Consider the following 14,288-nt stretch of genomic DNA (forward strand, 5'->3'; position numbering starts at 1 on the left):
TACAGCCCCCACCCCATAGTTCGAAGCATCCACCTGTACAACAAATTCTTTGCTGTAGTCTGGACTGGCTAACACAGGGGGCCCTCCCAAAGCTTCTTTAAGCTTCTGGAATGCCTGCTCAAATGCTGGGGTTCACACTACCTTATCTGGCCTGTTCTTCCTTGTCAGGTCTGTGATGGGAGCAGCTATGGTACTATAGCTGGGGACGAACTTTCTTTAGTACTCTGCTGTCCCTAAAAATGCCCTCACCTGCTTTTTTAGTAACAGGTGCAGGCCATGCCTAAATAGCTTCCACTTTGGCAGGTTCTGGCCTTATCTTATCACTCCCCACTCTATGTCCTAGGTAGGAGACCTCCGCCATACCCATCTGACATTTGCTTGGCTTAATTCTCAACCCTGCCCTCTGTAGTCTGCCCAGCACCTCCCTGACATGCTGAAGGTGCTCTGGCCAGTAATGGCTGTAGATGGCAATATCATAAAGGTAAGCAAGAGCAAAGTCTCCTGCTCCTGTTAGGATATTATCTACCAGCCTCTGGAAAGTCGCTGGGGCATTCTTCATCCCAAAGGGCATCGTTGTGAACTCATACTAGCCAAAAGGAGTCACAAAGGCTGACTTCTCTCTAGCACTGGGAATCAAGGGCATCTGCCAGTAACCCTTCATAAGATCAATGGTTGTAAGATACTAAGCCCCACCCAGCTGCTCTAGGGCCTCATCTGTCCTAGGCATGGGGTAAGCATCTTTTTCGGTGTGACTATTTAATTTCCTGTAGTCCACACAGAACCTGGTGCTGCCATCCTTCTTTGGCACCAACACCACTGGGGAGGCCCAAGGACTGTTAGACTCTTGAATCACCCCTAGTTCCAACATCTCCTGTACCTCCTCCCTCAGGGTCTGTCTGACTCTTTCAGGCACCCTATAAGAGGCCTGCTTAATAGGCCTTTGGAGTCCTGTATCCACCTGGTGCTGCATCAGGTGGGTGCACCCTGGTTTCCCAGTGAACATGTCCCCAAAGCCCTGCAACACTGCTCGGACTTCTCGAACCTGGGTAGGAGATAGCTGCTGGGACATTGCAACCCCTTCCACCAAGGTGTCAGCCCGAGCCTCAATGAGGAGATCAATCCCCAGATCTCCCTCAGATTCCTCCTGCATTCCACTGCAAATGCTCAGCACAAGGGCCTTCCTATCGTGGTAAGGTTTCATTATGTTAATATGGTAAATTTGTGCCCCTGCCATCTGCATAGCAGTTCCACCATGTAGTTAACATCACTTACCTTTCTTACCACCTTGTAGGGTCCCTCACAAGCTGCTTGCAGCTTGTTGTGTCTGACAGGAATGATAACCATTACCTGCTGCCCCACAGCATACTCTCTAGCTCGAGCATTCCTGTCATACCACACCTTTTTCTGTTGTTAGGCTTCTGCCAGGTTCTCCTGGGCCAAGTCCATGAGGTCCTTGAGCCTTGTCCTGAGGTTTAGGACGCATGCCACAACAGACTCCTTGTGAGATTCGCACTCATCTTCCCAGTCATCTCGAATTAAATCTAGAGGTTTCCCTCACCCTATGCCCATACAGCAACTCAAAGGGCGAAAAACCCGTGGATTCCTGGGGAACCTCTCTGTAAGAAAAAACAGATGGGGCGAATATCTGTCCCACTCCCTCTTAAACTGATCTGCAAATGCCCGTAGCATGGACTTGATTGTAGAGTTTAACCTCTCAACAAGACCATTCGTTTGGGGATGGTAGGGGGTGGTCTGCATGTGTTTCACCCCACAGAACTTCCACAGACAAGCCAGCAGGTCTGACATGAAATTGGCACCTCTGTCAGTCAGTATTTCTTTTGGGAAACCTACCCTGCTGAAAATCTCTAACAAAGCATTTGTCACCTTCTCTGCCTCAATGGAGGACAAAGCCACTGCCTCAGGGTATCATGTAGCATAATCCACTACCACTAGGCTATACTTTTTCCCAGTGGAACTTGGGGTACTCAGAGGACCCACAATATCCATAGCTACCCTCTGAAATGGCTCCTCGATTACAGGCAAAGGCATCAAAGTAGCTCTCACCTTGTCTCCTGCCTTACCTACCTTTTGGCACTGCTCACAGGTCCTGCAGTACCCTGTCACATCTCTGGAAATTCCAGGCCAATAGAAGTTCTGCATAATATGCCTCTTTGTATGTTTTATACCTATATGACCTGCAAAGGGAATATCATGGGCTATGGCTAGAATTGCCAGACGGTAGGCTCTAGGCACTACCAACTGCTGTACTCTCTCACCTTCTAGCCCTCCCTCTGGAGTCCACTCTCTGTACAGTAACCCTTTGTCCCAGTATACAGATTCCCCCTTTCCTTAAGAATCAGGTGCCTCACTAGCTACCTGCCTCAGGCCTTGCAATGTAGGGTCTGAGAGCTGAGCCTGTCTCACCTCTCTCCTTGTAACCCCTTCCCAGCTCCCCTTCCATAGGAAGTCTGGCATCCTCTGACAGTGGTGACTCACTGTCAGCCTGGGTGCTACTATTCACCTCTACCTCTGCAGTCACTATGTCCAAAGGACCATCAGTACCCACAAGCTCACCTTCAGTCTCACTGCTACAGCGTAGCTCACTCCCTGAAGTAACCACTTCACCAGCCCTGGCTGCGAGTATGTAGTCTGTCTGGGTCTCCCCCAGGCTACCAGACCCACATGCTTGTCTCCTAGCCTGACTGCGTGTAACTGCATAAGCACATGGTACTGCCTCATCCAAATCCTTCCCTATCAGGACATCTGCAGGATGGTAGTTCCATACCCCTGTTGTCTCAAGACAACCTACTATTGGCATTTTGTCTTTCCCACTTACTGGCTCCCTCACCTTTGGTTCCCCACCTTGCCTCCATGGACACCTGTATGCCACATGGCCCCACTGGTTGCATTCAAAACATTTAACCCTAGCTCCTGGATGTGTACCTGGACTAGTGGCTTCCCCTGCTACTGGAAGATTCTGTTGTGGCAGTCTGTGCTGCCCACTATGGGTTCCTTGAGATGCATGAGCAGTACTGGGGTCCCCTTCCTGTGCAGGGCTGCCCTGCTTGCCAGGTATAGGTCTCCCTTCTTCCCCAACTCATCTGAAGTAGCACATTGACTATCAGCTAACCAGATCCTCATGTCCTCAGGCAAAGTGCTAAAGGCTTGTTCCCTCACCAAAAGGTCTGCCAGCCCTTCAGAAGTGGTGACCTGACATCCACTCACCCACCTATAGAAATAAGTGCTCAATTCAGCAACATATTCACTCACACTTTCATCAGCCTTGCGTCTTTGCTCACGAAACCTTTTCCTATACATTTCAGGTGTTAGCTTAAACAGTTCTAAAAGACATTTCTTAACAGCAGTATAATCAAAACTTGCAACGTTTGACATTTTAGGTAAAACAGTTACAACTTTACCATGGAGGAAGCGGGTCAGGAACCGTACCCAGAGCCCTTGGTCAACTTCATACTGTTTACATACCCTCTCAAACATATGAATGAAACTATCAAAATTATCCCCCTCTTTAAACTGCGGAAGAAATTTACTGACCTTTTGTGCTTCTGGGGTCCAGTTACTCCCTTCCCCAATACCTCCATGACTCTGGCGAAGAGTCAGCATCTCCTCCTCATGCTGCCTCTGCTTCTCTTATTCCTCAGCTTGCGGATGTAACAGTTTCTCATTCTCCTCAGCGTGCAAAAGTCGCAGTCTCTCATTTGCTTCTAATTCCACATGCCTGGCCTCCAACTCAAGTCTCTTCAGCTCCAGCTGGATTTTTAAGTCCACTGCAGAAAGGTTGAGCTGTCCATTCTCCAAAGGAATTATATCTCCACTGCCAGTCTGATTGTCATCCTGGTTGCTGTTTTCTGATGCAGCTATAACCAAGGCTGCAATTAGGTCTGCCTTAGTCAGGTTTCCATGCACCAGTCCTCTAGCCTGGCACATCTCCACCAGCTGGCTCCTTGTCAGCTTTCCATACTCCTCTGCTGACATGCTGCCTGCTCACTGACTAACTAAGCTAACAAGAGAAATAAAACAATTGTGATTTGAACTCTGCGTATTCACTGCATGGCTGTTTTAGAGTACAAAACACCTTGAACACTCACTGTACACAAGCTACAGGATTCACTCTACCCAATCACTACAAGCCAATTAGTATTTGCCAACTAACTAATATGTGATGTGGATATCCCACCGCTCCCAAACAAAAATGTGAGAATATCCCAACCACTGCCACCAATTAATATGTGAGGATATCCCAACCACTGCCACCAATGAATATGTGATGCCCATGCCCTGGCCCAGAAATCAAGGAGCCTCAATCCTCACCGCTAACACATATATGAGGAAAGAATAACTAACACCCACAGTAAAGTGCAATTTTCAATTAAGAGCACACAGATATCACAGTCAGTCCGGGGCTGATTGCTCCCTTGCTCCCCAGGTCCCCAATAAGACTCCCCACTAGCACAGCTATAGGGTTCAGATCTCAGCCTAGCTGGGCAAGCTAAAATCTCCAGCACCCTCTCTGTCCAACCAGTTCTTCATGTCCCTGCCCAAGTAGCTGACACACACACACTTTGAGATAAGAGTTTATACAACCACACAGACACTTCTGGGGAAGGTTGGCACAGGTTCTCCAGCTGTGCCCCTTTTACCCAGACTATACGGTAGTAATCACTTGCCACCACCCAGCTAATATTATCAGCTACCCAAAGGCCCTTAAAAGGGTGTCCAATTATTCTGTGCAATATTATTATCCAACTGGTAAGTGTGACTAAACAGTCTCAAGGCTTATTAGAATGACCTGGTACAGGATCCTTATATACATGCAATGCACTCTTAGAGCTTAACTTATCTCTACACAAAACAGTCACAGTTAAAAGGTTTAAAATATTTAATAATAAATAATTAAAACCACAAGATAATACTTTCTACTACACAGTGCTAGTCAAAAGAGTTCAGAGATCACACAGAAATACTTAAAATAAATCAGTAGTACAGTTCTGACATCACAGAAAAACACTTAGTCTAAAATTTCTAATTCCTGGCTATTGCTACAAGAAAACACACTTCTAAAATAACTTACTTACAAAGAGCAACATGCAGTGCTGTGAGTTGGATAGTCAGACAAAATACTTAATAATCTCTGCTTCTCACTGTTTAAATTGAAACTGCAGTTCTGATAAACATTACATCACCTTTTTACACTTTCCTGGTGTTCTCAGGCTGACAGAAACTGTATTTACATTATTTTACACTTAGAGCAATAAAGGACATTCCACATGTAAATTCTGGACATTAACTTTAGCCTTAAAACAATAGGCAGGATGCTTACTCCAGACACATTAACTCCAAATTCTAACTTCAAAGGAACAGACATAAAGTAATTTTAATTTCAAAGGACCAACAAGAAATGCTTGACTTTGCTTTCTTTACAGCAGAGGGCAATGTTGCCACATTGTTTTAAGCTCAACCTTTCACAGTATTTACAAATGATAGAATTATGTACCAAATTCTATTTGACTAGGCTGGCAGCCTTCACCCATCTCTACCAGTCTTCACAGGGCACTTGGTGAAACACTGCCTGTGCTCAACTACATGCAAACCCATTAGCTTACCTAATATTAGTCATTGCAATGGCCCCTGTTCCCTTCTTAATATCAGGAGAACAGTGACAATTTTGTTCAGTGCAGGGCAAGTTATACTGTCAGCAAGGATGATTTCAATATATATCATTAATAAAAAAATAAATCCTACAATGGAAGATATACTTTGGTATCTTCAAATTTTTGTTAGCAGATGGAAACACATTTTAATTACACTATAATTCATAAACTAGTTAAAAATATCATTACCAACAAGAGCAACCAAACAACATCTTCAATGATTCACAGTCTTGCTCTTGAAAAGGAATATATGCCCTGCACCAGTAAGTACAGAGAAGTATGACATGCTACCAAAGTTCCAGTTCCAGTTAAAACTACAGCATTTAGCAGCTTTCGATCTGCCACTTCTTATAGTTTCATAGGTGTTTGCTAAGCTAATGACCATCGTGGGTTGGCTTAATGATAAAGATATTTAAGAGGCACACAGTACAGGGTTTGACTCACTCTAGGGGTTGGGGGTTGGAATTATGATTAAGTCTGCCTCACAGACAAACTGTTTAATGCAAGGGCAGTTTGCCTAGTACTTATCTATGAATTAAGACTAGCCATACATCCCAAATCTCTGACAAGTTCTGGTACCCTTAGTAAGTGTAAGCAGAGACTTAGAAGATGAAATTTACAAGCAATATCTTACTTATTTGATATACAAATTGTTGATCAATTAGAGATAATGCATATACTTTAATTTACAATGTCTGTAAAAGAGATAACCATTACATTTTAATGATGCAAATCGCACAAGATCAATATAAGCATTGGTTCTCTCCAGTTTAGACAGAAAAACACTATTGCTTTATTTTGGTTTGTCATTGCTTAAAATGTACTTTTTAGTAAGACTATCTTTTAGACTGACCAATTTCTCACCAACCTGTTCATACCGGGAAGATTACCCCAGAAATATCGGGCTCGGTGTGCAGCTGACACCTCCTTAGCATCAATCATTACAGGGTTGCACTAAGAGAAAAAATAAACATGGAGAGAAATTTTAATAGACACTGCAGCTTTCAAACAGGATTTTATACCAAAACACAATAACTACCAATTGTTAACATAAAATCTTAAACACAGTGGTTTTCAAACTAGACTTTATACCAAAACCATAACTGCCATTAAGAATCTTACATTTTGACATCATATAAGGTTCACTTGATCCACCTAGCCTATCTACTTCCCTTTCTAGGGGAATATGCTGCAAACCATACTTAATGAACAACTTCATATTTTTCCCACTCCTCATAAGAATTGTACTAATGCCTGTCTCATGCATTCCTAAATGTCATTACAGTTTATGATCTTAGTGAGTCTTCAGGAAGGCTTTATATAAATGCTAATTGCCCTTTATTTGAAATAATGTAGCTTTGTTTCAGTAACCTTTTGAAATGTTGGAACCTGCTAGTCCCGAAACGTGGACAATGAATGGCCAAAAGAATGGACTTAAACATACCAAATCCAAGATGCCATTTCTCAGAATATTCCCTTTTCTCTGAGGTATGGTGGTCTCAGAGTTTTATATATAAGTTTTGGGGAGTTAGGGTGGGCTTGCCCCTGCATGGGGAGGTGTAGGGGGGCTTGTCCCTCTGCAAAAAGAAGTTTAAAGGAGAAGAGTGATTTTTGAGATTCACTCTTCTATGTGTTTTTGGTATTTTTTTTTCTGCTTGTCAGCTTTCGGCATTACAAGTGCCAATATTTAAATAGGGAGCCATTTGATTTTTTCCTTAACCTTCCACTTGCTATTTCTAGTTATGTATATCTTGGTCTTTTTTCATGGATACCCACCTGGACTCTATGTCTTCCCTTATGACTCTTAAACGTTTTTGTAATAGCACTCTCTACCTTCTTTAATCAACATTACTTCTTCTAGTAACTTTATATGACTTATTTTGTAGGCAGCGTATGTTTATTGTCCTCCTGTGAGCTACCTATGTCTTGTATATGTTCTTAAAAATATAAGGTAAACAACATTTCAGCTGGAGTCTTCCTATCTGTGAAGAGGTATAACTTCTGTTTTTTTACAGAAGAAGCCTTTTAGTTTTCTTCTCAGCATTTTGTCAGCCTTCTTTGCTTACTTTCACATTGCTTATTGACCTTTAGGTCATCTGAAATTGCTGTCCTTGGCTGTTGATGCAACATGCCCTCTGGATGTCTGCTCCCTTCCTGGAATTTTGTTGTTCAGATGTATGATTTTATAGTTTTCCCACTGAAGTTATGATGGACTGCCTTTTGCCATTCCTGCAGTCTTTCCAAGTCTCTTTTTAAAATTTCACACCATTGTGCGTATCAGCCCTCTTGCATAATTAAGAGCCTTAATCAAAAATGCAAAATTTCCCTACTAAACTTTCGGAAGTATCACTTATAAAACAACTAACAGATCAGCCTCAATATTAAAACTTCTGGTTGGGGGCATCATTCAATAACATTAGCAAATCCAGAGCTGAAGATTCCAAGACGGCCACACTGTAAAAGGCAGGTTAATTACAGCTCTCTTAGAGGGAAAAAAACTGAAGTAAAAGTGCTGGTGTGAGCTGAAAATCTGAGCAAAATAAGTTACTGGTTAGTGATTCTACTGCTTGTATGTCTCCAAATAAGAAATTTAGAGAAAGAAATGGAAAAGCAACTAGAAAAGTAAAAGAACAAATCTGGTTAGTAAAGACTCATACAGCTGTTCAGTAGAAAGCAGTTCATATTTCAGCTTCAGTTCACAAGACGGCTTCTGGTAATGTAGAGGGAAAAGGAAATCAAATGCATTCAGATGTCTTACAAATAATTGAGAAACCTGAAGAATGCATAAAGTCAAATGAAAACAAAAGTCTAGAAAGAATAGACTAAGTTTTATGTGGGTACTGGAGAAACTAGAGGTTGAAATATAGGAAAGACTAGTTGAATATGAGGCTTCTCGAGAAGAACTACTTCAAAATAGTAGAATTAGAAGAAAAAGCATGTAGAAAAAATGAGATTTTCTGCTATACCACAGAAACTGGAAGAACCACAATGCATTTGTTGTATGAAAGTGTAAATAGGCAACTGAACTGGTATTCCACAGAATGATTTATTAATTGGAAGGGAACACCATGTGTATGTTCCAGATATGGGCATAAGAAAAGAAGCCAATGCCTATAATTGTAAAGATGCAGTCAGAACAGCAAAAATAGTCGCTACTAACAAAATTGTGGAAGAAGAAAAAATTATTAATATTTGTGGACACCAGATTATTTGTAGAAAATTATTATTCACTGGATACCAGGCAGAAGATAAGTGAATTTAACCCTGCAATCAGAGGATCTCAAGAGGCAGGTGAGGACTCAAGTTACTATATCCAGCTGTCAGCAGAACATTTTTTCCTGGATAATTAAAGACAGCTTTGCATGCAGAAAAGGCTAAGGAGGAAAAGAATACCAAGCAAAGAATAAGCCAGTAAGCTGAGGGGAACTCTGCTTCACATTCCTGTGACAAGATCAAAGTCCACAGAGAGAAGTTGCAAGTAAAACAATTTCCATTGTTCCAAAGGAAAATGATTGAGGGACAGAAAAAAAAAAGTTCAGGAGCTGACTACAAAAATCAACAGTACCTTAGACCTGAACTAGAGATTGGCTCATTTAGGTGATCGAGAAGATGAGGAAGAAGACCAGAAACAATATAAAGGTAGGAAAAAAATGGAAAAACCGTAAAGTGTCATTTCCATAAGATGCACCTTAGACATGAGAAATGCTTTTGCAAGAAGTGGCTAAAATGTCTAGAAGTTTGAGGATTGTTACCAATTGGTGGGAGGATTCTAAAGTATATTCCCACTTTGGCACTAACATATAGATAGATAAACAGAATGAAGAAGTTGTAAGCAAAAAAAAAAAAAAGAATACACACACACGCACACACTTATATATATATATATATATATATATATATATACACACACGCACACACACCCACACACACACACATATATATAGGTTTTATACACACCACACTCACACACACACACACACACACACACACACACACACATATATATATATATATATATATATATACACACACACACACACAGATATATGTATGTATATATATATATATATATATATATATATATATATATATATATATATATATATTTAGGTATCTATATATTCCTAGTAGTATGTGTATAATACATTTCTTGAAGTAAATTGTATCAAACATTGTAAAGTAGTTCTGTACAGTATGCAGACGTATTTTAAATGTGAAGCGGGGGAGTCTTATGGAAAACTTATCAGTGATTCCTTTTTGTTGTCTGTAAGGTATCTGGTGTTTATACTGTAACAAGATAAAGGCTGGATATATGCAGTATAATGTTGTGATCTTGGGCTGCTGAGATGTGGAAGTGTACTCATCATGTGTGTACACTAAAGTATTGTGGTTTCCCCTGGTGTTATACAGATGGAGGTGTAGACTGATGTACTTGGCTTGTGCACTAGATGAAGATAAAAAGTTTTCCTTCTTTTCCTAAAGAACTGGACTAGAAAACAAAAAGCATGCAAAATGACAGTTTTCCAGCATTCAAGAAGAGCTATTTCATGCATTTGTAAAATTATTATGTTTTTATTTACTCCAGCAAAGCTCTGCAGCTGGAGACAGTCTGTCAACAGGTTGTTGTGTCTTTTCGGCTTTTCCCAGTTAGGGGTCACCACAGCAGAACTCAGGTCTGCTAATGATTGGTAGTTGAGTTTTACGTGCCAAGTTACCAGCCCTGATGCACAACTTTCAACGAAGGTATGCCCATTCATGCATGAATCCACGCAGAAGACGCTCTAGCTGAGAATCGAACCGGACAGCGTCTTACTGCGAGGCGACAACACGTCTGTCAACAGGTACATGCAATTAATCAGGAAATGACTGCACCATGTACTCTGAGGCATTTGTATGAGAAACAGTATATTTAGTACTTAAAGGGCACTGGCAAGCAGTTCAGTGAAATAAAATGAAGTATGATGCATTACAAGAAATAGTTTTGTAAGCAGATGCATTCCTAGCAGCATTTAGCACTTCATATAAAACATGATGATGCACAATGTAGTTTATTCATTTAATGATAGCTAGCACACTTTTTCTAATCTGTTAACTGAAAACATGCAAGTTGTTATTCACATCTGGGAGGGAAACGAACATGGGCTAAGAATGGATGGTGTGGAACACAGGCTGTAAAACATGCACTTCCAGTATGATTAAACCTAATTTTTGTATAGGCAAAGTCTGTGTGTCTAGCTGATTATTTGGGGCAACTAGCCTTACATGAAGGGGTAACCTTCCTTTTTTTTTTTTTTGGAAAGTATATATAACTTTAAAAGTGTTTGTGGTTATAAATGAAAATATACACCGTGTTTTTGTTTCTTGTATATTTTTACTGAAGCCAAAAGTCTGAAAAGATATGACATGGGTCCAAATAGAGATGAGAAGTTGCAACTGCATATAAATTCATCCTGCCAAACAATGTGCACATACAATTTGCAAGATGAAAACATATAAGCATGAACACTATCAAGAAATGTCATGTACAATATATAAATATAACAGTTCTTATCAGAATGACTGAACAGGAGCAATTGCTGAATGCAAAGGAAAAAAGAGATTATTTGGGTAATATGCATGAGTTTGGTAGGGTTGCTATAAAGCAAATATTTTTGACAAATCCAGAGTACAGCAACTGTCAGCATAACCACGTAGGCAACAGAAAGTAGAAATGGTTGCTGTTAAATTTCTAACAGCCACTGACAAAAAAACAAACAAAGAAAAAACCAGAGATCCTAGACAGGTATTAAGAGATATTTGGAAATGGTATAAAAATGTATACACATCAGAGGAATGGGGCAGCCAAGAAAGGACATAAATGAAAATATTTTTGGAAGACTTAACTATGCCAAAGTTAGAGGAAGACAATAACTAATAGCCATGACAAAAAGGGATAAGATAAAAATTGTCATTTTTTTCAGTCAACAGGGAATTCTTGAGGAATGTATGGTACTCCTGAGGAAGTCTGAAAACTAGAAAGGAAGAAATAAACAACATTCTGTAAAGTTTTGTTTAACAATATTTTACATTGGGGGGGGGGGGGAATACCAGCATCTTGAAAGAAAGCTGTGGTGGCTGTATTACTCAAAGAGACTCAAGACTCTTCAGATTCAGTTTTACAGAGACCATTTCAATTTTAAACAATAATAATAAAATATTTATATCTATCCTAAGAGAATGACACAGTGCTGCCAAGAATGAAATATATGGATCAATATGGTTTTGTGAAGGGGAGGTAAACATATTAATAGAATAATGATGATCCAGAGGAAAGGTGAATGTAAGAAAATACTGTTATTGTTGGTAGATCTTGATGCAGAGAAAGCATTCAGTACAGCAATCTGGGATTTTATGAGTAGGACAATGCTAGGTAGCATTTGTGCTCTTTGATGGAATAATACAGTTCATAGGTGTGCCCTGGCATCATGCCGCCCAACGTTAGTTCCCAGTGCCTCTATCAAGTACAGCCACTGTTAATTAATATGGCTGAAACATGAAGGACTGGAGGCAAGAACTAAGGTGGGAGGGTTCATGTTCTGACAAGCGATGTTTGTACAGAGGAAACCAGCAAGGATTCTCCCCACAGAACGAAGATGGTTTAGGATTGCCTGAATGGAAGGGATTTTTAGAATTATACAGTTAAGTCTCATATAAATAACTTAAGCAGAAGGTTATAAACCTAAGAGGAAAGGATGATGATGATAAAAAGAGAGTAGAAGAGGGTGTTGAAGAAATAAGGAGACAGTAGGACTGAGGATAACAACAATTATATAGCATATTGTTTTCATGAACTTGCATAAGTATTCTAAAAAACTACACCAACAAGGGACAATAGAAAGTAGATTTTTCCAATAGGGATGACTGAACCTAAGATGTTGGGGTATAGGTATATAGAAAACAGGCAACAGCGGTCTGGGATTTACCGAAAAAATAGCAAAAGAACCACAGCTCTGGAAGCACATGGCTAGAATAGAGTGGGATAAGATCAATCAGAAGTGTGGAGTATAGGTTAGAGACTGTCTTCCCTACCAGTGATTGATAACACAGTACAGGCAAGGTGAAAAAGATAGTAGAGAGGTATGTAAAAGACATGCTCTGGTTGCATTTTCAGTTTATTCCTGAACAGTAGCTGCTGTTAAAAGGGGATCATTAGTAGGGGCACATAAATATTGCAAGATAAAACTAAGAATGAATCTAAGAGTTTAGAAGAGACTGGAAAGGCAATTTGTAAAAGAATAGTGGGAGGACATCTGTATGACTCCCAAATCCATACGGTTTAAGATTTTTGCATGGAAGTATTTGTCTAGGTAATTTTATACCCCAAATAGATTTCAGAGAAAAATTTCCTTTGATAATTTTGATAACTGGCAAGTGCTACAGGTGTGATGCGAAAAGGAGGGGTAACTGGGAACATGTTTTTGCACATTTTAAAAATTCCCTACAAAGTACTTTATCAGAAATGTTGGAGGAGCAAATGATTGTAAATAAGAACATGATTCTTCTGAGCACAGATATATAGGATCTGAATTACCTACATATAGTAAGGTCTTATGAAGTTTAATGCTCTTGGCTGCCAAAAAAGACAATAGAAAACAGAACTCAAAAACTAAATCAACCATAAATTAAGAATTGAATATTGTAAAGCAGATAACCAAAGTGCAGACAGAATCTTTTGAAAAGGGAAGTAGCAAATTACACAGCAAAAATTGGAATTTGTGGGAATAATACATGCAGAATAATGTTCAGTAGGAGGGGTGCAATTTAAGGGCAAGCAGGAATTGAGCAATTTATATTGCTCAGAGAACACTGCTGCTTATACAGAACTGTTCACAGAAACCCTGTACAAACATGTTAACACCTGCATGGTGGCAGCTGTACCCACCAGGAAGTACAGAACTAACTCAAAAAACAAGTCACCCTGGTGGAATCACAAATCAATAGGCTGTATAACAGGAGGAAGAAAATCATGGCAAAAATTAGGAGGTGCAGCACCCAGCAGGATAAAAGCACTCTCATCAAACTAAACAAACAACTCAGAGGACAAATAAAGTCTACCAAAGCCAAATTTGAGGTAAGTTTGGCCTCTCAAGCCAAGGACAACCACAAAGCATTATTTAGCTATGTCCGCAACCTCAAAGCCAATACACAGTTGTGTGCAGAGCTCATTGTAAATAGAGCCACCTATACTGAGCAAGAAAACATAGCAAACCTCCTGGCTGATAAATCCAGCTCCAACTTTACCCCCCTCTCTCCATCAAACTTCCCTCAGGAAATATCTTCAAATATAACTCCCCCTACTATCACTACGGAACAGGTCTTTAATGCTGTCTCTCTAAGACCAAGAACACTGCATCAATGGGTCCAGATAATATCCCAGAGTGCCTTCTAAATAGCATGAAACATGACCTATCAGGACCTCTGGAAATACTATTTAACTGTAGCCCCCAAACAGGTTTGTGCCTCATGAATGGAAAAAGGCAGCGGTCATCCCTGTGCACAAAGGTGGGCTGTCTACAGACCATGGAAACTACAGACCCCTAAGTCTCACTATTCTTACATGTAAAGCCATAGAAAGAATTA

The 14,288-nt window shown here is 40.3% G+C and overlaps 1 protein-coding gene across 6 annotated transcripts in view; it reads right to left on the minus strand.

Annotated features, from left to right (window-relative positions):
- Nucleotides 1-14,288, minus strand: part of DNMT3A (DNA methyltransferase 3 alpha) — a 5,166,949-nt gene that overhangs the window by 309,879 nt on the left and 4,842,782 nt on the right. For 4 of the 6 annotated variants that reach the window (XM_044062880.1, XM_044062877.1, XM_044062872.1 and 1 more), the window contains one exon: nucleotides 6,523-6,623. In XM_044062880.1, the coding sequence (XP_043918815.1) occupies nucleotides 6,523-6,623 (101 nt within the window). The remainder of the gene's footprint in view (nucleotides 1-6,522; nucleotides 6,624-14,288) is intronic. The other 2 variants (XM_044062879.1, XM_044062878.1) reach the window with 1 other exon arrangement.

The sequence above is a fragment of the Protopterus annectens genome, chromosome 2.part1 (assembly GCF_019279795.1).
Source record: "Protopterus annectens isolate FY-2018-M chromosome 2.part1, PAN1.0, whole genome shotgun sequence".
NCBI lineage: Eukaryota > Metazoa > Chordata > Ceratodontiformes > Protopteridae > Protopterus > Protopterus annectens.